This window comes from Aulonocara stuartgranti, assembly GCF_965226115.1.
Source record: "Aulonocara stuartgranti genome assembly, chromosome: 6".
In the NCBI taxonomy this organism is placed as follows: Eukaryota; Metazoa; Chordata; class Actinopteri; order Cichliformes; family Cichlidae; genus Aulonocara; species Aulonocara stuartgranti.
Genome location: NC_138944.1, coordinates 29546578 through 29570997, shown reverse-complemented (window position 1 = coordinate 29570997; position 24420 = coordinate 29546578). Strand labels below are relative to the sequence as shown.

At 43.1% G+C, this 24420-nt stretch overlaps 2 protein-coding genes across 2 annotated transcripts; one reads left to right on the top strand and one right to left on the bottom strand.

The window, feature by feature from the left end:
• Positions 1 to 34: 34 nt before the first annotated feature.
• Positions 35 to 21029, bottom strand: slc5a10 (solute carrier family 5 member 10). Its single transcript, XM_082537656.1, has 15 exons — positions 20673 to 21029; positions 20514 to 20585; positions 19815 to 19919; positions 19281 to 19340; positions 18120 to 18224; positions 17899 to 18004; positions 17628 to 17708; positions 17322 to 17527; positions 14777 to 14912; positions 4771 to 4878; positions 4530 to 4680; positions 4280 to 4448; positions 1641 to 1856; positions 1049 to 1142; positions 35 to 919 (listed from the first exon to the last, which is right to left on the bottom strand). The coding sequence occupies exons 1-15, from the start codon at positions 20778 to 20780 to the stop codon at positions 723 to 725; spliced, it is 1914 nt and encodes a 637-aa protein (XP_082393782.1). The 5' UTR covers positions 20781 to 21029; the 3' UTR covers positions 35 to 722.
• fam83gb (family with sequence similarity 83 member Gb) lies at positions 6720 to 16066 on the top strand. The gene is made up of 6 exons (XM_082537652.1): positions 6720 to 7108; positions 7213 to 8149; positions 9617 to 9784; positions 10697 to 10821; positions 12036 to 13422; positions 15141 to 16066. The coding sequence occupies exons 2-6, from the start codon at positions 7658 to 7660 to the stop codon at positions 15510 to 15512; spliced, it is 2544 nt and encodes an 847-aa protein (XP_082393778.1). The 5' UTR covers positions 6720 to 7108; positions 7213 to 7657; the 3' UTR covers positions 15513 to 16066.
• Positions 21030 to 24420: the final 3391 nt, after the last annotated feature.

Genomic DNA, 24420 nt, shown 5'->3' with positions numbered 1-24420 from the left:
CCGAATAAAGAGTCTGGACACAAACTTCCGTTTTTTTATCTTTTTATGCACACATCATTCAGTTCAGTTTTGATATCACCTGGAAAAAAAGATTACAGGACCACATGGAAATATTACTACTGATAAAATGAACATGAAATTTCTCATTGGGATGCATTTGGAGCTACACTCACTGTTCCATTGCTTCCATTGGTAAAGACTTCAATATAACAGCTTTAGGTCATGTGTGAGAAGTTCTGATTAAAATTCATAAATCATGTAAATAAAATTTTAAATCAAAAGAACATTTAGTGCAAACATTCACACAAAGCTCTAAACATAACTAAATAATCAACACTGAGCATGTCGTTTCTAGGCAACAATATTATGTCACATGCAGAGCCTGAACCACACTGATGTGCTCTCACTGCATATTGTGAAGCTTTAAATTAAAGGTGATATTTGATGTCCTTTTATTTATTGTTGGTTTGTTATAATCCACACACTTCAACATTTTATTTCCATTATTATCTAAATGTAACTGTTTTAATAGATATGTGTGCTGTGCTGTCCACCGGCATCTACCGGCTTTACACTGTCAGTCGATGTCTTAATGATTCGAGTGAAATCTGAGCAAAAACCTGTTTGTTTCTTCACATTCTTGGATCTAGAGGGATCACTTTCCAGCTCGTGTTGGAGGGACTACAGTTCAGCTGAGGCCAGATGTTAAATCTGACCTCACCTCAGGCAAAGTATGCATAGAGAAAAATGTTAATGCTGACCAGCAGGAGAGCGTTGAAACAGCAGAACCTCGACCACAACACGCTCTCTCGAATGCTGGGGACTCTGGGAGCTGGAGTCTCCTCTGATCTCCGTACTGCTGAGATACACAGTCCTGCCCTCTGACCACATGTCGTCACCCGCCGTGTTGGTTCAGAGTCTGCAACACACACACACACACAGAGCGGACACAGTAAGTTACTCAAAAACAGGAGCAGTGTGTGTGTGTGAGAATGACTTGTTTTTCACATGATAGCTGGTTATTCCCCGTGACTGCTGACAAACTTACCCTGGGAGCTACGGTGGCTGATGGAGGACACTTTTTGCAGAGGAATGTCTCTTTTTGGCTCTTCAGTTATTGTCCACCAGGTCAGGTTACATACCTGGGAAAAATCGAAGAAGCAAAACCAAGAAAGTTTCATTTATTCACTATCAACCAGGTAAAACTCTACTGCCATTTTGACATGAGGTGACCCTGACAACACCCTGACTTTAACATTTCAAAAGTTACCCCCACTTGCTATTTTTTGCAAAAATGTATAAGATCTTTATTGCATGTGCGTATAACGTGCTATCACAAGCTGTAAACAAGGGACGATGCAGATAGGCATGATTATCTGATGCTAGAGATAAAAGCTGCTTTCAATTGCCCCCTTTTTATGAGAGATCATCACAGCATGCTCTGCCTGTTTGTTTTGGCTGAGTATAACAGCGGACGCCCTTCCTAAAGCAACCCCAGTGCAGACTCTATGTTATAGATGAGTGCAAATCTGTTTAATTCTCTGTAGTGACAGAGTGTTTTCCCCACCAGACACAGACCATACTTGATTAAGCTTACTTCCCTCATAGTCGTGTTATTTATTGTATCCATTTGTGCACACCTGTTCGTGAGTGGGCGGTGGTGTAAGCAGTGATACAACGGCAACCACAATTGCCGTGAGCCCACAGAGCAGAATGGCGAAGTGGAGGTAGTGGACACCACGTAGCACCGCAGGTGCCGAATCCTCAACGCCACATCTGGAAGGAGGGAAGGCAAACTCCAGCACCATCCTGCACACGCCGACCACCAAACCCACCATCAGACCCCAGAAGGCGCCCTAAAAATCACACAAATACACCTAGATTGGATTACATGCCTTTCTGAGCCGAGTAGCTGAATTTAATTGGACAGGAAGCATGTGTCTCATTCCCGAGGCAACTGTGAACCACACATGGGTGCGTTCAGCTAATGTCATCACTTTCCCAGAGATATAATTTGTCATCGTCACATCACTCACTTCTCACTTACTGTTAATACACACAAACACGCAGAGAGGCACAGATCACTCTCCGACTCCTTCAGCCTTCAGTGAAGAATGTGATCTGTGCAGTTTGAAAATAACTGCCTTGTAGCCACACACAGAGAACATATCTGATCTTATTTTTCCTTTATTTTCATTCCACCTGTTCTTATTTTTTAGACATACCTCACATGTACAGTTCCTATAATGTAACATGCACAGATACTAACTAGGATCCAGATATTGTGTTAGTAATTACAAGGTTAGCTGACATTTTTATGAGCTTAATTCACTGCCCAGCTTTGAACACAACACACATTGTGTTCCTGTGCAAACACTTTCGATTGTTTGCAATCTACAGTGTCATGCTGCTCAGCGTGTGACTCATCCCGTGCTGTAATGTGTGTCCTTTGACCCCGTGATTCAATATCATTTATATTTTTATTGTGTTTATCCAAACATACAAAGCTCACAGCTTTTGTGTAACCATGTAGTTCACCTTTTATAACAACCTTTTAATAGGTCTAAAGTGAAATGGTAACATAGAAAAGAAACAGAGACACCATATGAGACACTATATGGACAAAAGTATTGGGACACGCCTCTTAATCCTTGAATTCAGGTGTTTTGAGTCCCATTGCCACAGTGTTTGTAAAGGCAGTCTGCCTTTACAAACACTGGTTTGGTCTAAGGATTCATGCTTCATGGCATGAGTTTCCATGTCTGAGCAGCTCCTTCAGGTGGCCAAGTACTTTTATCTCTACAGTTTATTAATAGGCTCACTTTTGGGATTAAATGTTTCAGAGACTGAGGTCATTTAACAAACTTTTTCTGCCACATTTTTACCCTTTGGCTAAAAAAAGGCCAATCTGGAATGGTCCTCACCCTACTGGGAGTGTTGGGTGGGCAGGCGGGTGGTGTGGACACACAAGTTCGTGTATGCAATAACTTGAGAACAAGGTGACGTATGGGATATTTCAAGAAGGATTTTCACCTAGGATTTTCAAATTGGCGCACCTGCTATTAGTTTGAGGGGTAGCACTGATGGCCAACAGTATTTATTATCACTGTAGTGTAATGTTAGTAGCAAACAAAACTGAAGAGCCTAAATCAATGCTGGCGACTAACCTAAAGTGCTCTTCTAATCCATGTTTTGCCTGATTATGATGCCAGAGGAAAACTTAAAGAAGCTATTGAGATATTTGAGCCTTGGCCAACGAAGTGAGCCGACGTGGATAAGATTTTCTTTTACGTAACAGAGATGTCCTTTGACCTGCAAATCACCAAATGTGTGTTTGCTTGGTGATTGCCAGCTTATGTTGTAACCCCAGGCGATTTCACTGCAAACACAAAATAATAAAAATCCTCTAAAGTAGATTCTGTGCAGCTTAACTGAGCTGGAGGGGAAGTAGTATTCACAGTAAGAGGGAAGGGAAATCCTGTTCATTAGAAAAACCTGAGAAAATGCTCTTTCTTTCAGTCTGTGGACAACGTGCCAGCAGCGAGAGCAGACACACCCAGGACGTGCTCTATTAAAACAGGGATCGTGAATATCCAGAGGACTGGTCTTTACTTGCTGGCGATCGACGCTTGAACACGTATGATATCAGATTTAACCCAATATCGCTTTCCTTCTCATCTCCTCTGCACTTCATTCTGCAGGTTTTAATTGTGACAGTCACAGCAGGCCTCTGTCGCTCACAGTCTGTTATCAAAGATCACCAATGACTTTTATTGTTTAAAGTGAGAACTCCGGCTCCTCTAGAGGAAGCAATAAACAATACACTTCATGAAGTGAATTACTGATACACACAGCTTTGAGCTCACACACAAGGGACACCACACCAAGCACTCTGTGCGCATGTGTGTGTGTGAGAGAGCTGCACACAGCTTGATCCCATTTGAGGCTAATAAAACTATGCAGCCGTTACGGTGTAAGTGAAAGGACAAACAGAGCAAACAGGGGAAAACCTCAAAAGTCCAGAATGTTCTGAGGGCAGGTATCCGGGATGGAGGGTTAAGCTTCCTTCAGTGTGTAACAACAACTTACAGATGTCTTTTCTTTCTGTGTTGTAAGTGTGTTTGGAATAAAATAGCTTTTTTTAACTACATCATGATGTAATTGAACCGCTGTGATTTTTGCTATTTTCATCATGTCACAGAAAAATCATGAATGAAAGACAAAATAGTAATTTCGAGTTGCAGCTGTAACTTTATTATATTGATTGTCAGTGTGCTACCTGCTCATTGGTCCTCTTCCAGAAGATGGCCAGAGTGAAAACAGCAGTGACGGGTGGAGCGAGGTAGCTCGTCACCGACTGGATGTAGACGTACAGCTGCCCGCTGTTGGCTGACTGGAGGATGGGGATCCAGACCACGCTCACCACCACCAAAATCACGGTCACAATCCTGGGGCAAAGGCAAACTGTGTCAGCGCGTCTCTTTTCTTTATGAATCAACCTCCAGCTCATTCACACATGAGTGCCACACCTGCCAACCAGCAGCAGCTCTCTCTCAGAGGCTCGTGGCCGGTGCTTCTTCCAGATGTCCATGGTAAAGAGCGTGGAGCTGCTGTTGAAGATGGACGTCAGCGAAGACATCAGAGCGGCCATCATCACAGCTATCATAAGTCCCCGCAGGCCTGCAAAAATGCATACGCAGACACTCAGATGCAGGTGAAAACACCTGAAAAGTGTTGTGTGGCTGCTTGGGAAAAAAAACACATTCTCACCGCTTGGCATGAGTTCAATGACCAGTTTGGGGAAAGCAATGTTGGAGCATCCAACCTCAGCTCCACACACTCGCACACACTCCTCTGGATCCACACAGCCTACAGAGTCTGAAACATGGAGGCATAGTCAAAAGTTGTGTGCATGAGTGGAAGGTGACTTTTCCTCTCATCCAGAATTCAAGTTTGTTCCCTTTAAGTCCCACGAAAGGTACTAAAGGGCAGATTCAGGGTTGTTCCATGTGAAAGCATTCAAATGTGTCTGTTCCAACTACCTACAACCCTCATTCACAGTCACACTGGAGTAGCCAGCTAGTATCCACTGCTCTACCTCTTTAACCACCCTGAACACCACTGGTTTGCTTTGCAATTTGCTGCTTCGTTACCTGTTTAGCTGATGACAAATTTCTTTGTGACATAAGATGGCATGTCCCTTTACTCACCTTACCGAAGTTTAGAGCGGACACATCTAATCGCTGTGACCCTTGTGGTTGATGCATTGCCCATCCAGCTGTCTCATTCTCATAGCATGCACTGATCCTGAGACCCTCTGTGATCCAGGGCACTGTCAAAATCTGGGTCTAAAGCCGTTTGATCAGTGTAATGTGGCCAAGCTCCTGTACATGGAGCATGTGAATGTTGTTTCTTCATTTCATAGCCATAAACCAATTTAACTTAATAAATGACAAAGTTATTTAGTAGAAATCATGAGTAGAAGATGTGGCTGGGGTCAAACTGTAGATAAAACCAATACTTTGTTCCATGTGTTGATATGACCCTTGGACTTTTTAAAAGTTTTCTCCAGTGAACTATCAGAAAAAAGATACAACATCCATGCACAAATAAGGTTTCTGTCAACTTATGTCACTGATGTTAAACTGGTGGAGTTTCTCTATTAAAACTGCGTCCCATGATGTTCACGCTCAAACCTGTTTATAGAAAAATTAGATCATGGCTTCAGACTGTGGCATTTGAGGTCAATGTAAAATCGATTTTTTAAAACAGAATTTAAACGTAGTTTTCAGCCGTGAAAGTTTCATGTGTCTAGCTCCTGTATTTATACTTATAAAGTTAAACAGAAGGTTACACTTGGCATGGCATTATTAAATATGGACAATTTGTTATTGTTAAAAGAAATCTAACAAACAACTGATTCTGGGTCAGGTGGACGGCATTGATTGAGTTTTCCTGGAATGACTCTTTCCAGGTACTTCAAAGGGTCAGTCTGAGCTAGATGGGTTCAAATGTATTGCCTGTTCAGTAAAAAAAAATAAAATCCTTTTCGAGTTACCATCCATTGTGCAGCTAGGAACTAGGAAACACCATCTGTGGGAAAAGTGTTTGCACAAACAGCTGAGTTGGCTCAGAGGCATCATGACCAAATGTTGGATACTTGTTGTGTAGCCTTGTGAGACGAGAATGAGGAAAGGAATATATTAAAGCCACAAACTTTAACATGTATATACATAATCACACACTACATAGCTACACACGCTCCAGCTTCATTGGCTCCAGTAAGACTGGAGTCTTTCATCAAAGCTACTCAATAATTTTTCCCAAATCACCACCCACAGCTCAGCTGAAACATCCAGGAGACCTGAGACACATTTCATTTTCACAAGTCTGCTACATGTTAAAAAGCGCAAAAAGGGTGACCTATTTGATTCTCTATCTGGCTAATGTTATATATTAACCCTGATAAAGCTATTGTTTTTCAGCGTTACCTTTCAGAGACCCGTGGATAAGCAGCAATCACAGGAAACCGGGGAAAAAGCCTGCACTGATATAACAGTAGAATAACTATTAACTTTTAGGTTCATTTAAATGAATGAATAGTGAAAGTATAAGCTTAAACAGAGTAGTCACGTTTTATATATATATATATATATATATATATATATATATATATACACAAATAATAAAATCATATATTGTATAACTTGTTATAGCCTCTTGGGTTAGCTCCACGGGCTTTCGTAAGGGTTCTAATTTGGGGTGAAGAACAAGATTTCCCCCTGTGTGCTGGCAGGAGGGTGGAGTTTAATGCCTCTCTTTCCTAACCAACTACCGGACACTCCGCCTCTCTGCCCCCGGACACCGAGCTTCCGTTGCCGGATTCCAGGGTCAGACACTCGCCGGCGGCTCCGCCACACAGTCTGCTGGACCTGGACGAACTTCGTGTGACTGCAGCGACACTTTAAAGTAAAGAGGCTCGGTACCGCCACGTTAGCGAAGACTGCTTTGTGTTCTTTCCGGGAAGTTTCCTTTCTTTGAACATCTGTACACCTCTGGCTTCAGGCTCGCGCTCCGACACAACAAAAAAAAAAGAAAAAGTGGAAAAGTGAGTCGTCAGCGCCTCAGTCAGACTGAGTCACACACAGTTTAAAAGTTTTACCGAAGGACTAATGACTTCTTTCTTTGTGTCGACTGCCTGTTCCGCTTTAGACTGACTCACTGGCAGACACACACTCATCCACCCAGACAGCTGCTCGTCTCTCTCCGTGTCTGCCGGGCCCCGAGGCTGGAGAAGCAGCCGAGCCGGGCCGCAGCTTTCCGCAGTTTTCCGGCTCCTGTCAGGTGTAAGGCGTGGCGCTGGGCGTGGAGGAGGGGGGCTTTGTTCCAACCACACCTGAGAGAGAGAGATATCTGTAACCCGAGAGCAGGGCTGAGCTGGAGCCTGCCCGGGTTGAGGAACTGATAGCGGTTTATTTGCCTCAGATGAAAATATCTGCCACTGGTCTGGTTTGTCCCCGGTCACGCGGACCCGAAATGGACCGTAATGACAGATCGCACTTCTTCCATGTTTGAACCCCCGGACGGACGAGTGGAAAGTGGGTCAGAGTGGTTTCAGTGTTTAACTATTTACTGACCGGCGGGTTTACTGGGGGTCATGGCGCTATCTCAGGTCCAGTGTCTAGACGATCACCACGTCAACTGGCGCGTGAGCGAGAGCAAACCGGAGTTTTTCTACAGCGAGGACCAACGGCTGGCCCTCGAGGCACTCATCGTCGAGGGCCGCGATGCGTTCACGGAATACATCAGCAAGCATGGCGTCCGGGAGTTCCTCTCGGAACCGGAGTTGGAGCGGATTGTACACACGGCGGAAGCATACAGGCCCGGCTACGAGCATCTCCAGAAACCCGGGACGCCAGGGCCAGGAAACACAACTCCGGGGCCCTGGGAAGAGACCGGAGACGATGAGGTGTCTCTCGAGTACTGGCCGGACCGGTCTGAGGGCTCCGTGGCAGAGCTGGACCTAGGCTGGCCCGAGGCCATCTCATACCGAGGGGTCACGCGCGTGACCGTGCACACACAGCCTCCAACCGAGGGGCACACGCACATCAAGGAAGTGGTGCGGAAGAGCATTGCGTCAGCCCAGAAGGTAGGCAGAGAAGAAGATGGAGTTTAGAGGTTCTCCACCAAAACAGAAACGCTTCACAGTGACGAGAATTAACCAGTTAGCTTATTGTTTTTTCACCTCTTTATGTTGAATTATGTTAATATTCGCGATTTGATGCTTGGATTTTTATCGCAAGGTGTTTTTATTTGACTCCTCCATTCATGTAGCCAAAATGTGGGGGACAAAACACATCTTAGCTGAGTACAAATTCATGGCGAGCAGCATAATACAGAGACCTGAAACGCACCACAGCACTGAGTCAACGCAGCAACAGGAAACCGCATTAACAACTCATCAAAAACTGGAGTGCATTTTCTGTGCTGTCAGTGAATGCACCACAGTGAATAATTGTTTTCAATATTTCTCCAGTCAGTGAATGTATAAAGAAGTTCACTGCCACAAACCCGCAAGTTTCAAAACAATGCTTCACCATCACATTAAAGCAAAGAAGAAAAATCACTTTGTGCACTTAATAAAAATGATTTTGCTTGGCGTTAAAATGATTAGGCGAGTAATCAGTTAGTGGTCTGACAGGAAATTACTGTTGTGCCTCATCTGAAAAACACTTTGGCAATTAAGATTAATTGTTAATGACAATAACTCTTCTATCAATCTATTTATTTGTTGGCTGTTGCTGTTTGCATGATCGTTTTATCTTGTTATTAATATTTGTCTGTTGCCACCTATGATGCAGAGCACAGCACATTATGTTAGCCTGACTTTTTTGGACATGTTCCAAGTTCAGTTCACCTTTCTGTCTTCATTTCATAATTTGCCACAGACCCGTCTCAGAAACCCGCTTCCCTTCATTATAGTTTAAATAAAACAAGTCCTGTCTTGACACGAGAACAGAAAAAAGTGGGGGGGGGGGGAAAATGCCCTGACATCACTGAATTTGTCACATGCCAGCAGTCTTCCTGTCACATCCATAAATGCTGGTACATGTTCATGCAGTAGTCCAGCTTTGCACCTGAGCGACAAAAGAAACATTGAGGCTTAAATGAATCAGACTTAGTGTCAAAGAGAAAGGCTGGTTTTCAATGCACATGTATTTTCACAATAAACGTAATACAAAAAACATGAAAAATTTCAAGACTTATCATCATTTTCCAAAGTCTACCTAATGCTGCTGCTTTAAACGTAATCTTTAAGCTGGATCACATAAAGAGAGCCGCCTGTCTCTACTGTTGCAGCGTTGCGCAGCACATACTGTCCACCCACATTTTATCACCTCTCTGCCAAAAAACAGCCTCTGTTCCTAACAGGCTCTAAACTACAGGAATATTATGCTCAAATTTCTTGTGTTCCCAGCTTCCTTTGGGGATTGAATATCGCTGATAAAAGCAGCTGAAATAGAACCCACCCTCAGAGACCAGGAAGCACTAAAACTAACATTTGTGGTTTTCCTCTATGTGTATGTGTGCTGTTTTTTTTTTTGTTTTTTTTTAGGTGATAGCTGTGGTGATGGATGTGTTTACAGATGTGGATATCTTTCGAGACCTGATGGATGCGGCCTACAAACGCAAGATTCCTGTGTACATAATCATCGACATGGCTGCGGTGCCCTGCTTTCTTTCCATGTGTGGCAGAGCTGATATGCACCGTGGACACCTAAAGGTTTGTATTGCCAGTCACATGGATGCACGCATGGATGATGTTTTGCTGGGCTAGTTATAAAGAAGGGTACGCCCAATAAGTATACAGTAATGGGGAGGGGGAGGATTGGAAAAAACATCTGTTATTAAAGACACCTTTTTGAAATTATATTGTCACTATACAAAGGAACATTTTTGGGCGGCCCATGATTGATGTAGGTTGCCAGGTTTGTGCCTGCGGGTATTTGTGAGGTGCATGCTGCAGCTAGTTTGCAATAGCTTGGTTTTCTTTGTTATTCTCTGGCTCTCTTAAGTTGAGTTGAACTGGTCTAGGCAGTAACAGAAAATACTTAAGAGTTTCACGGGGGATTTTTTTTGGACTGGAGGCCAGAACGACGGCAGTTAAATTCCTGTCTATGCTGCAGGCAATAAAACCACACAGACTTTTTACTTTCTGTAACATGTTTTCCTTTCGCTTCTCCTTATTCCTTCCTCACGGCATTTACCGCATTGCCAGTCTCTTTTTTATCTGACATCTCTTCCGTTATTGTGAGCGCCATCACTCCCGTTGTTAATGTCCCCTGTGAGATTTCACACACAGCGTTTACTTACGAGGTAACGCTCAGCCTGTCAACCACACCCTTATCACAGAGCCGAACACAAACACCACAGGGTGTGTCAAACAGGCATGCACGTACGTAGATAGAAAGTCTATGCTCTAACCTGTAGAGGCACCCAGTGGGAGACTATGGAGGTATTAAAGCTGAGCACCGGCTCTTGAGTAACAAGGAAACGCATTCTCTTCTGCCTCTCCATTCTCTTGTTTCCTCTATTTTGCCCTTTGTTCACTGAAACCTTTCCATCCATCAGCACTAAACCCTCTAGAGGCTTTGGTTACCAAGCACTAACCCTTTATGTATGTGTGCATGTGCAGAACCTGCGCGTACGCTGTTGTGGAGGCGTGGAGTTCTTTACGCGATCGGCACAGAAGGTGCGTGGATCTCTGAGCCAGAAGTTTCTTCTGGTAGATGGAGACAGAGCCATCTCTGGCTCCTACAGGTGAGCAGCGTTCATTTGTGTCTCTAAATCTGCACAATTACATATTTTAAATTAGCCGTTAATTGCATGACCTTTTCCACTCAAAAATAAACAGGCATCCGTGCATTTCCCATGACCTCTGTGGAGGGCTTTAGAGCCTTTCAGCTCGCTGTTTTGGTTTTCTGACCTGCAGGTTTACTGGTCTGGTTTAGTCTTACCCAGTCCTTCCTGCTGCAGCATGCAGCTGCTTGCAGGAAATGGCCTTAATAAATCAGTCATACACATGCATTCCATACAAGACACACAGAGCTAGTAACTAACTGGTGAACATGCTGGAGCCTTTGACCACCATTTGTGGTGAAGAGCTAAACAGAGCTACACGGAGAGTGATTGCTGTTCTGTGTTTGCTAAGATAACACAAAAAGCGTAGCATCAATGTGGACAACTGCTTAAAGCCACTGTACCCCAGCTTTTCTCATTATTGATGGTTATCGTGGTTTCTCACCTGTCAGGGTCCTGACCTCTGAATCCACTTGATCCAGGTGCCTGATTCCTCTGGAAGTGTGACATGAATCGAATGGGGTTTTTTTTACTGTCAGCTTGTTGTTATGCATTGTGAGGCATGGCTAGTGAATTGTGTTTTGAGAAACAAGCGGATCAGTGTTGGCTTAAAATAGTTTGATTCAGACTGATTTGTTGGGGAAAATTGATTCCCCTCCCCAGCTGAAATTACAGAGTAAATGCAGACTCAGTGTCAGGCTAAAGATGTTGACGGAGTGTAAGGGAAGTATATTAAAGTCCATTGCTCTGCTTGTTTTGCTTTGGAGCCAGCAGTTACATGTCATAACAGTCACAATACGGTTTTGTTAGCGGCCAAAGCAAATTTTGAAAATTAGGTGTGTTATCCTTACCGTTTACTGTCATTTATAGTTGCTTCTTTACTGAAATGTCGGTGTAATGTGAGACTGGATCTGTTAGAAGGAATTTGAGGAGGAGTACTTATGCACTGTGATCAAAGACCAAAATGTGGTGCATTACATCAGAGTACAAAAGCGTGTTATAATGATTAAACTATTATAATCTCAGATTTCTGTTTTCTCAGTGGGAGCTGTGACTTGGAAGAAGGAGTTTAGATGTGATAAACAGGACCGGAATAGAGCTGGTAGGAAAAAAAATGTGCAAAGAAAACATTGAAGTCCCTTCTGAGACTTCTCTCCATTTCTGTGTTTTTCCAGTTTTACCTGGTCCTCGTCTCGTTTGGACCGTAACCTCATCACTGTGATCACAGGACAGGCAGTGGAGACCTTTGACCTCCAGTTTCGGGAGCTTTACCTCACGTCCAGAGGCGTGTCACTCAACAAGGTTCCTATGACAGACGAGCCGGTACCTGACCCTCTCCCTCAGGCGGCTCCTGCACCTGTGCCGGCTTCTGTTGCCAGGAAGCTCATCAACCCCAAATACGCTCTTGTCACCACGGGGACCCACATAAGTCCCACTTCATCTGACCAGAACTCCAGCAACAAGAACTCAAACTCCCAGAATCCCACTGGGCTAAAGATGATGAAAGCACGGCTGAAGGGCGTTATTGAAGAGCCACCCATACATCCAGGATTAGCCAATCTGGAGAAAGCATACCTGATTCCGTACCTGCCCACCTGGCCTGAGCCAGACCCACCAAGTGACGTGATTGGCTTTATCAACATCAGGGATGATAAGCGGGCCAATCAGGTTCACTTGCAGAGGTCGGAGAGGTTTGAGGTTAGTCAGGCTATACGCTTCAGCTCACCATTTTCACAGCCAGCACAGACTGAGCAGCCTGCTTCACATCCTGCAAAAGCTGCAGGATCAGCTGACACCCCCTCTGCAAATACAAGCCTGAAGCCTTCGACTCCTGTGAGTCCAACTAACAAACAGCTCCCATCCCCCGCAGCTCCCAACACAGACCAAACTGATTCCCCTAAACAGCCCAACACACCCCCAGCACAGGATGCACACACACCAGCTGCACAGACTTCCACTTCACCACCTAGTGTTACTGCTGATTCACAGCCAACAGAAAATGCTGCAGAACCTCCACAGACACAACCTGTAGCACCTCCTGTTCCTAAACGCCGCACCCTGCAGCTGCTCATAGAACCTGCCTCCTCAGAGAAACCTGGTGAAGCGCAGGTCACTCTGGTAAAAATGGACCAGCTGGAGAGTCTAGAAGGCTCATTTAAGAAAAAGAGACCCCAGAAAGAGGTGACCCTGATACGTGGCCGCTTAACGTCAAAGGACAATGACCAGGACTCTGGGAGCAACGATAATGACAGCCAAGACAGCACCAAGGTCAACTGCGACCGAGCGGTCAATGACGAACCCTCGAGTAACTCCACAGCATCGGATGAGGAGTTTTACGATTGCGCGCAGCCAGAGCCCAATAACCAGCTAACCAATGGAGTGACAACAGGGTCCGGCCGAGGACAACGCCAAGGAGACGGTTTCAACATGATGGCCCGCTTCTCACAGAGCATGCTGGACTTGCGAGAGCCCAACCAATCAGAGGACAGTGCTGCTCTCATCTGCCAATCACAGCAGCTGCGCAGACAGGAGCACCTCTCCCCACACAGGCACATAGGACAGGTGAGCACTCGGTATTACTGCTCGAGTGATGCTAAAATAATCAAAAAATGGGAAATCACACACACACATCCATACAGCACTTTATCAATGCACGCACACACACACACACACACACACACACACACAGAAGGATGCATTAGAGGTCATTTGGGGTTCACTATCTTGCCCAAGAATGCATACAAGCATGAGGAGTCAGGGATCGAGTCGCTGACCTTCTGACCCTCTCTTTCACCCGAACCATGCATCAGTATATATAAAAAAAAGTTCTATTTGTTCATGATTACCAAGTAGTATGAAGCTTTAGTGAGTTTGTAATAGAAGGTTCATTACTCATTTTCATAGTGTCAAGTCACATTTTGTCAGATGTACACACAAGGTGTTGTTGCTGGACTCACTTCACATTCGTCACATATGAAAGCTCAGGAAGAACCTCTCGAAGTCACAGTTTAAAACCTCAGTTACCCTGTGGTGTAGTCTTTCAGAGAGGAGTGTATTTTGACTCAAACTTTTATTTTTTTAAATCTCATTTTTTAAGTAGATCTTAGTGCCAAAAGAAAACCAAACAGCCAATGAAAACAAAACTAAGCCGTGAGTGAAACAGGACGTGCACTTCTCTCCTCTCCGGTCTTGTGATTTACTCTGTTGCCAACCCGCACGCCTGTTTAGGCACGGTTTAAAGCAAGCAATACAAACTGCTTTGTGACAGATATCCATATAATGTTTATAGCTTCACTTTTCAATATTTATTACCACTTAAAATGAAGCCTTATAAACATAATTTACCACTTTACAATAAACATGAATTATTATCTTTTCATTTTTTAACAGTAAGTAAATGTATTTGTGTTTCTATAAAGTGTTGCCAAGAGTTTAAGTGACATTTTTAAGCTTTTTAAAAACAAGAACACACTGTTTTACTGCATAATCTATATTGAATATCTTCTTTTACAAAGATGTCAGTGTCAGGCTATATTGATGAGTCGCGTAATCATTCAATTAAAAAAAGAAAAAGAAAAGACAAAACAGCTTAATCCATTAGGGAAGTTTCTACCCTAGATGACACAATGCTTAATCTTTTAAACGTTTTTAATGCGTAATGAGTAATCACTGACAAAACCACTGCTGAAATTCCCAGAAATTGTGATTGCTGTCCAAAAGTATGCAGCACTTACTGGAAAAGCACACATTTATGTAACCCACGTCAAAATAGGTGTGTCTCATCAGTGGTACCAAAAGCAAGTCCCTACCTGCTTGCGGTACATGCTTACATGACATATTTTTCCCCTCCAATTTAAAAGGTATTTGCGTGTCTGTGCGCATGAGCGACTGAGCACCCACGCTCGTGTACACTCACCGGGGTAGAGAGCTCGACTGATCATGCCAGGGAGGACGATGAAGATAAAGGGCAACATCTTTAGATAGGCGGCAAAGATGGAGGCTCCTTTCACATGACTCATGTTCTTAGCAGATAGGGACCTTTGTACGATAACCTAAACACACAGAAAGGTGCTTAAAAATATTTCCATAAGACATAATCAGGTAACATATGGTGTAATAAGATATAAATGAATATAATAAATAGTAACATTTCCTGTTAACAGTAGAGAAAAACATGGATAATGAATAGCAGTGGCTCCAGAATTGACCCCTGAGGTACTCCTTAGAGAATAATGGAGGATTTAGAGTTTTAATTCCCTCTCTGTGCTCTTTCTGCTTAGTTGTTTCAGACCTCTAGATCTCCGGGTCGTGATGCAAGAGCGAGAGGACCAACAGTAGTTATCGCCAAACCAGGAAGTTATCATCGGCCCACCCGAGCAGCTGGCCCAGTGATAGGAGGTTACCGCTACTGGCAGGGCCAAATGCTCCAGCCTGACTCGGCCCAGCTGCGCGTAGAGACCCGCTCCGGGCGGTCACCGAGACGACACAGTCCCGGCTACAAGAAAGAAGCCCACACGTCACCACAGCCACCAGCCAACCAGACGGGATTACTTGGAGTTTCTTTCTCAAAAATTAACACTTTTAAACACTTAAGAGCACGAGGAGGAGCACCGCAGAAGAAAGCACCTCAGAATAATAAGCCTGTCAGGTAGATCTGTGGGCCGGTCAGGGAACGTGAGGACATTAATGCTTCATTGTGGGATGTGTTGTTTTTTTGTTTTGTTTTTAATCCTCTTTTTGTTTGGAAACTGCGACGCAAAGCTTACAAGATCTGCTTTACTCTGATATCTCTGGGTGGTTTCAAATGAGTGACTGACCAAAAAGAAAGTTTGCTGACGTGTTTGTGCGGAAATAAACTCTGATAATAACATATCAGGTGTTTGTGTTTACAACATGCAAAACAAGATAGCATGCACTCTTGCAACTGATTTATGAGTGATCTGTTTTTTTTTTAAGATATGGTACTGTGTTTGGTCAGCTGTGATTCTCTTCAGCCAACCCATGTCACGCACCGTGCAGTGTATCTGTGACATGCAGGCTCTAGGCTCTAGTGTTGATATCATGGGGACTGGTTGCTGATGGTGAGAGGGTGTTGCTTTGAAATCACTGGCAGACTTCCCTGATTACCTTTGCAGATGTATGAACATGTGTGAAAAACATGGGACCATAAGTTGTAATGTTGTAAATAAAAAGACAGTTAAATTTGTCCCATTGTTTTGTTTCAACTAGCTCACATAAAGCATTAGTTCATTTAAAAATGCCACTGTATTGTACAAACATCTTAATATTTGAAGGAAGCATATCATTACTAAAAATGAAAGATATTATCTCAAGCATACAGCGCCTGACAACCCAGACAGCTGATCAGGAAATATTCCAGGGTAAATGACTGTGAATGAACACTCCGAGGTATTTTTAGGTATGTTTGCTTTTGCTTCCTGGTTTGCAGAAAAATATAATTGTAGCTTCTTGCTTTCTGAAGGGATTTTTGTAGCCTGGAGCTGAGGTTTGGCTTGCAATCAGCATCTGGGCAACACGGCAGAGCCCAGCCTTTATTCTTTTTGCAGAGGTTTGAGGATGCAGTGACACTAGCGGAACAAAGTCTAGTTTCCAAAGTGCCGCATAAGAAACTGGGAGTGTTGTGGCTCATAAAGAGATCAAATTAATATTGACCAGAATGGAATTCAGCTTCTTGGAGTGGCTCTCCAAACATAGTCCAGTTTCAAAGTCCTCCATGACCCACAGTTAAAGCAGATAAACACGTTCTCAGATTTCTTTAAAAAACTAGTATTATAAGTATTCAGACCCTGTGCTATGGCAGACCAAACTGTCATCAGAAACATCCTTTCCAATGTGTGTAGACCTTGATAATTTAGTTATTCAGCAGAAACGTGGAGGTCATGGCAGTGCGTTGAAACAAAACTTGCAGTCTCCACTGCTCAGCGCCTGTCTAATGCTTTTCTTATGGTGAAGTGCGGGAACAGTGAAGCATGACAGCAGCATCCTAGTATAGACGTGCTTTTCAGTGCCTCAATCTTGAGATTAGTCAGCGTGCTAGAAAGGATAAATAGAGCCAAACACACTGAGGTTTGTAAAAGAAATGTGCTTCAGAATGCAGATCTTTGAGCACAACTGGGAAACAGCATGAAGTGACTTCATGACAAGTGTTTGACAGCCCCGCCAAGACTAAAAAGACAACAAAAAGAATGTAAAATTCCTCAGCAAACACGACAATGGCATTTCACAAATGCTTCTTTGTGGAACTCACAAGGGATCTATGAGGAACAAAAACACCTGCCTGAATAATGTCAGTCAACACAAAAAGGTGAAAAAAAAATTCTTAAAAAAAGCAATAATTCTGTACTCAGAAGATACAAATAAAGTATCAATCTGATACCAATACCAGTATATAGATCGATCCTCACACCTTGAGTATTTGAATTTCGTCCTTCCAGACTTACCTGGTCGGTACACCAGTACCATGTGGCCAGTATGGTGAGCCCCAGAGTCATCCCGGGCCAGGGAAGGTCTCCGGTGACGGCGTCTCTGAACAGGTGCATGGCGTCCTGCCGTGGCAGGTGGCAGGTACTGTTGGGAATAATTTTACTTGGTATCGCTCTGCTGTACCGCTCGGCCAGCTGGCTGTAGCCACCAATCTTATTGAAAGCTGTGGATGCACATTTATTGCTGCTGTTGAACAATTATTGATTGATATTGATTCTGCAAATTGGCCCTGCAATACTTTGTGTTTATGAAACAGCACATACCAGTAACTGTTAGGATAATTGCACCAACGAGCATGATAAACGTCTGGAGGGTGTCTGTGTAAATGACAGCAGCGAGACCACCTGAAAAACAGAGATTTTATTTGCGCAAAGAAACAAACAAGTGCCGAGTCTTACGTTCCAAAATATGCAATATGTTTGTCTCTGGGATTTCTGTTTGCATAATAAAATATTAGAATTAACGTTCATCAGAATTGTTGAAATTCTTTAAAAGAGCAAAAAAACGCGAATTGTAATGCACTTTCATATCTACCTGCAATGGTGTAGAGCGCAGTGACCACCAGCATGAGGACGGTAGACAGGTACAGGTTCCACCCAAGACACACCTGAACAAACAAGGCTCCAGAGTACAGGTCAGTCTGGTGAGAGAAACATGCCAGTCAGCGATGTTGGCAAACAAATGAACTCACATCTGAGACACTTGTACAGTCAGATGGGGTTGTATGTAGGTGTGTTTGTGCCACATAGTCATACTGAAATCTTTGTGAAGATGGACAACATCAGCGAGAGGACAGCCAGGTAGGTTCTGATCCTCTCTCCTCCAAAGCGACGTCCCAGATACTCTGGCATGGTCACGATCTGGACACAAGACAGTTCAACATCTTCAGCGTGCCACAGCTACACGGAGGAGGCATACTTTAAGAGACAATTTATCCCAAAAGCTACAAAATCTATATATTTTTCTTCATGGCCTGATAGTCTCATATTGCCATTTTGATTATTTTTCAGTGATAATGCAATATCAGTCTGTAGAAGAAAGTGTGAGCTGTCTGGGAGAAAACATTTGTGCATGTGACAGGAAGTAAACACTACTGATGTTTGCTCTCAGCTGCGAGCTTCCCTTTTCTGTGAAATTGCATCACAAGATGTGCGGGGGGGAAAAAACCCTAAGTGACTTGTACAAAAAAAGGACGTGTAGATCAATAAGGTCAAAGTCTATTTATACCACTGACCACACACAGATCACTTTGATCTGCAGTGGGTCTGACCAGTGAAACTGTGATAAATGTGCAAATTACAGAAAAGGTGCTGGTAGTTCATTGGCCAGACTGTAATTATAAAAATGCATATACTGTCTTTTTTTAACTACTGCAGAAACAGACATTTCTGTGGAAGGTTGTGGGATCAGTAGGAAAAGTTGTAAAACTTATGAGAACACAGCTCACAGGTCAAAATCTATGCACGCCATAACATTTTCCAAAGCTGTCCAGTGGGCCATCTTTCCCGACCGGTTCTGGTCCCTGTACCTTATGTTTGACACCCCTGATGTGGCTGGATAAATAACCCAAAGGGGAGGAAAAAAATGCGAGTTATGTCCAGTGACCTATTTCCTTAAGAAAACTCTGGATGGATTCAAGATACCGACTATGAAGAAGTTTAGTACGTTCACAACTGTATTTATGACTTAATTTTTTTAAATATATGTGCCAACAAACAATAAAATGAGTACTAAGATGTGTGTGTGTGTGTGAGTGCTGTGCAGTAACACCCTTCTGGGGAATTTACAAGGCGGGGGAATCCTTGTTGGGGAAAAGCCTCCTGGCACCAAAATGTACCTGCAGAACCAGCCTGAACAAGCAGATGGGTACCTGTGTGAGTGTGTGTGCATGTGTGTGTTTGTGTGTGCCGACCAACCCCTGAGGAGATGTAGACAGGCACAAATACCCAGGCTAGAGCCAGCAACACATAGGTGGCCTGGGGAGAAGGGGTCAGATAGAAAACAGAGGGGTTTAATGAGAAATCCGCCAGAGTCAGCTCACAGGTCTCTTTATTTAAGACGCATGCTCTGCGTCCACATAGGACAGCTATGCTGCTGCTGCCCCCTGCTGTAAGCTGCCTGTTACAGCTGAAGAGAGGAAGACATTGAAATGACAAACTTTTGTGGTCTAGACAGCCATGTTCATATTAGGTAAACTTTCTGTTGTAAAGCAGGTAATTGCAACTGATGTTATTTTTATTTAGCTGCAAATGTCATATGCCCCCCCCCCCCCCCCCCCCTTTTGTCTAGTCAGCACACCACAAAAGAGAGAAGTTGTTGAAGGATTAGCAGGCTTGTTCTGCTTCATTCCATGCCACAATGCATTTAATCACCATTAACAGATACAACAAAACAGCATCTCGTATTGTTTTGATGAGCACGCATGTTTCTCTGACTGCGGTGTTTCTCACATTCCATTCAAAGCCGGTGACAGCGATGCCTCCGGCAGCTCCCGTCCCCGCCAGACCGATGAACAGACCCGAGCCCTCTGAACTGGCAAAGAGAGACGATCCAATCTGTGCAAGACAGAAGAAAAGGTCTGGAGGTTTTACTGCAGAAATACTCTGCTGCAAACACCTGACCTACATGCAGAGTTTGTGGACTTGATGCTTGTGCTCAAAATGATGGAAAATCTTCTCAGAGGGTTCAAAACTTTTCTTTTTTTAAACCTGCAACTGTAGCATTTGTCTTCTTTCATTTCTCATGTAGCCTCATTAACGTCAGTGTTTATCATCACATTGTTATTTACTTAATGAGAAACAGTTTCCGTTAAGCATAAGTCTACCAAGTCTCTCTTAAGTTCAGAACCCAGCTTGGCCTTACAGTTTTAGCTGTAAGGGGTGGCTGAATTTTAGTAAAACAAGGAGAATTGATTTCTACATTTTTCTATCCCCCCACCCCCACACACAAAAAATCCACCCTTTTAAGTGCCTGTAAGAACCATACAATTGTTTACTGATGCTTGATTCACAGAACAAATCTACCTAGAAAGTTGTGTATCTCCTAAAGTCAGTGTAGCCTACATCTATCACTTTTACCATCTGTGAAAACTAAAATCAACTTATTGCAGGTCACGCTTTATTTCCACAGTTAATGTCAGATGGACTCACCGGCCACCAGGCCATGTCCCTCCCAGCCAAGAAATATCCACTCAGTGTGTTTCTGCTCACCCTGCATGAGGACTGACACACAAACTGATTTGCACAAACATCCAAAACGAGCTGAATTAGTAGAACGGCACAAATTCATTCACGCCTCTCGATTCTTACCCAGATGCCAACAGCGAGGTTGAGAAGAAAGTAGGTCGCAATGACAATGATGTCTGAGAAGCTGAAAGACTGCGACAGGGCGTAGAAGCTGATGGTGGAGTTAGACATCCTGAGCGTTCGCGGCACTGTCGAAAGGTTCCCTGCGGCCACACACACCTGTCCGCCTCTGCGATTAGATTCTCATCTGACGCTGGAACTTTGCAAACACCATAAACTCGAGAAGAAGATGATACACACCCTAAAAATCTGCAAATCCTTGCCTTTAAATGCTCACTTCCCATCCAATGCACTCACGCTGTCAAACACACACACCTGGCCCTCGCCTGCGAGCTGACTGGTCTGCTACCAAAACATCTCGAGGCACACTGTTACATCTGAGTGTGAAGAGGGCAGACCAGTGGCTGAACTGATGATTAAACACATCACCTTAATGTGGCACCTGAAGTGCTGACACACACACTCTGCTAGGGGATAATGGAGTGCACAGTGTGTGCGAGCAGGGAAGTACTGATGTAAATCAGAGTCCACGGTGACACACACACACACACACACAGATGGTCAATCATTGCCGATGACAAGTTTATAATCATTAGCGTCTAAACACACAAAAATCTGTTCTGGGAAGTGCTAAGCAGGGTCAGTGGAAGTGTGTGAGAACGTGTCTGAGCTGTTTATGGTTTCATCCTGATATCTTCAGGAGGTGATACAGTAAATAAGACCCCATAGAGGCCTTTCTTTACAAAAGAAGATGCTGGAAATGCTGGAAAAGTGCCACAAATGGATAATAAATATAGTGTATTCTTCTTACAGCAGCTATTCTGATGAATAGTAGTAGTTTAGTTCATTCTGTCTATAGTATAGTTCACACACCTGGATGCTTTCATATCAGACCCCTAATTAATGCTTACCTGTTACTTCATGGCAAATTTGCTGCTGTAAAATCTGCCTGTGCTACAGTCTGTAAAAACTCATTCACACAAACATTTTTTTAATGTGTGTAAAATTTGTATTTCCCTTTTTACATAAATTATTTTGAGTATGAGATCTTAACAAATGGATAAAATGAAGAAAAAAAAGGATTTGCCTCATTGTGCAGGTCATGAGATTGTAAAAATGTATTTAGGCTTAAATTTTAAGTGGCACCAGTTTAGCTAACAGTGTGAGCAGGAAACCATATGTCACTAAAGGCTGAATGCAGCGGCCCGGATTTGACTTTGACCTGCAGCCCTCTGCTGTATGTCCTCGCCATTCTGTCTCTTCCTGTATGCTCTCCACTGTGCTGTCATTTATTTATTTATACTGGGTACATAAATGCAGACATCGGGTGGTTATAGCTCAGGAGGTAGAGCAGGTCGAGTCTGCACGCCAAATATCCGGGGGCAAGATGCTGAAATAGGTCATCGCACATGAGAATATGAACGTGTGAGAAAACCCTTAGGTAGACAACAAAGTGCTTGTACGAACCAGGAAAGTTGTATAAAGTGCTTTGATTGCTCAGGTAGACTTTTCAGGTAGAGTATAAATGCACTATATGGGGTGGCTGTGGCTACAATGTAGCTTACCATCACCAGTGTGTGAATGTGTGTGTGAATGGGTGGATGACTGGATATGTAAAGCGCTTTGGGGTCCTTAGGGACTAGTAAAGCGCTATATAAATACAGGCCATTTACCATTTACCATTTATATGAGAATCATTTGCCATTCATATCTGAACAGTAGCACATATTTTATAATCTTGCCTCTGTACACCACCACAGCGGATTTTAGATTAGTCGATCGAGATGTGCCTGAAGTTTAGGAATTACAGGTGTTTTTAATTCACAGTCCCCATTTTCAGAGGTTGAAACTTAATGGGACAATTGACTGAGAAACAGCTTAATGGCCAGGTGAAATCTGCTCTTTTGCTAATTCATGATACATTAAGTATATAGAAAGAGTTGATACAAAAAGCAGAACTTGCATTTGGTAGCTGTTTACTGGAATTCTTGATGTGAGGTCCAGAGAGACGTTGATGCAAGTGAAGCAGGCCATCGTTAGGTTTAAAATCCAAAATGAACCAAACGAAAAAGAGATGACAAAAACTTTACAAGTGACCAAATCAACTATTTGGTTCATTTTCAAAAAGAAGGAATGCAGCGGTCAGCTCTGCAGCACCAAGAACGCCCGAAAGACCACAGAAGACAACTAAATTATGATGAATGATGTGGAAAGACAAAGAGCGTGTGAAATAAAATAGATCTGGAGGTATGATAAGTGAAGGAAACAGTTTATGGTGAGACTTCATCCAAGAATGAAAAACAATCAAATTATCAGTCAAATTGTGTTAGTCTGTACATCTTTGATTAACTACATAAACTCTACTGAGGTGGTTTAGAGAAAATATGTTTAATTTTCAAAAATCATACGGACCTGACTGCAGTTTTTAAAAGCTCTATTTTTTCTCAAATACATGTATTTTTCAATTTTAGTGTTTATTTTTCTCTACCTTTCTTTCATCAGTCATCATCAGTTTGGATATTTCATCCGTATAAAGTATGAAGAGTTCTGACCTTTACTGTTTCACACACTTGTTTGTAGCTATGCTTTCTGACATGTTTGCTTTTGCTGGCCTCACAGTGAAAAAGCCTTTTCTCTGAGCACACCTGTACATTTTTCATCGGTGACAGCATGAAAGGATGGAGAAGTCCAAGAGTGGGTGTCAGGGAGAGTTTATCGGTCTTGCTTTTGTGCTCCCTGATGTGAAATTAACTCAGTGTCACACACAAGCCGCTGGCCGGTGTTTGTCCGCTATAAGGAGCAGATGGCGATGATGGAGACGGCCTGACGTCACGCACACCATCATCATTAATCTCTCTCTCACACAGAGCCACACAAAACCCCACTCTCACACTCGCAAAACACACAGCAACAGGTAACAGAAAGCCCACCAGTCACGTTTTAAGAAAATATCACTTAATTAAGTTTCCACTTGATGTAAATTTGTTTGCAGTTTGTTTCAAGCTTTTGGTGGTAAAAAGCAGCAAACTGAGAAAACGCATAGAAAAAATATATAAGAAGATATCAGAAGGTCTATTATTTGTAATATTCACACATGTGGATGTTATAACTTGTGTTTCATGAGTTTTAACAGTGCAGTGCATTGTTTACAGTGGAAATATGACCTTATAAAATTAAAAATAACTTATTAATATACAATATTACCATGTGCAACATCATATGTGGTATTGGTAAAAGCGATAAGAATAACTGGTGTGCATAGAGGTCTGTATGTGTGAATGGGTGGATGACTGGTTGTGTAAAGCGCTTTGGGGTCCTTAGGGACTAGTAAAGCGCTATATAAATACAGGCCATTTACCATTTACCATTAATAATATAGTAATGAATAAAGAAAATCTTCTCTAGGGCTGGGAGATAGACTTTGATGTCAACACTAGTGCTTTTTATTGGAATACTTGCAAGTTTGACTGCATTTTAACTAAATATGTGCAGAGTTAGTTGATGTTAATTCAAGAGAAAACCTTCCAAATTAATCCAAATTAAAATGTCAAAGAAGCAACTTCAAAGGTATATGCGCAAAAAATATTATCTGAATCGGGCAGGAAATGAACACATCCGAGCTATGTCACTAAAGAGAAGTGACAGCGCCACCCTCTGGTCAAACAAGCAGAAACAAGGTTTATCTATTTGAAATTGAAACGATTCTGCTTTAAGGGAGACAGCTTGGCACACATTTAGTCGCACTGTTACA

Coding starts and splice junctions, on each gene's coding strand:
- fam83gb (XM_082537652.1), top strand. CDS start 7,658: ATGGCGCTATCTCAGGTCCAGTGTCTAGACGATCACCACGTCAACTGG. Junction 8,150..9,616: donor GCATTGCGTCAGCCCAGAAG/GTAGGCAGAGAA, acceptor GTTTTTTTTTAG/GTGATAGCTGTGGTGATGGA. Junction 10,822..12,035: donor GCCATCTCTGGCTCCTACAG/GTGAGCAGCGTT, acceptor GTGTTTTTCCAG/TTTTACCTGGTCCTCGTCTC.
- slc5a10 (XM_082537656.1), bottom strand. CDS start 20,780: ATGTCTAACTCCACCATCAGCTTCTACGCCCTGTCGCAGTCTTTCAGC. Junction 20,586..20,672: donor ACCTCGCTGTTGGCATCTGG/GTAAGAATCGAG, acceptor TTTGTGTGTCAG/TCCTCATGCAGGGTGAGCAG. Junction 920..1,048: donor CAGCCACCGTAGCTCCCAGG/GTAAGTTTGTCA, acceptor TGTGTGTTGCAG/ACTCTGAACCAACACGGCGG.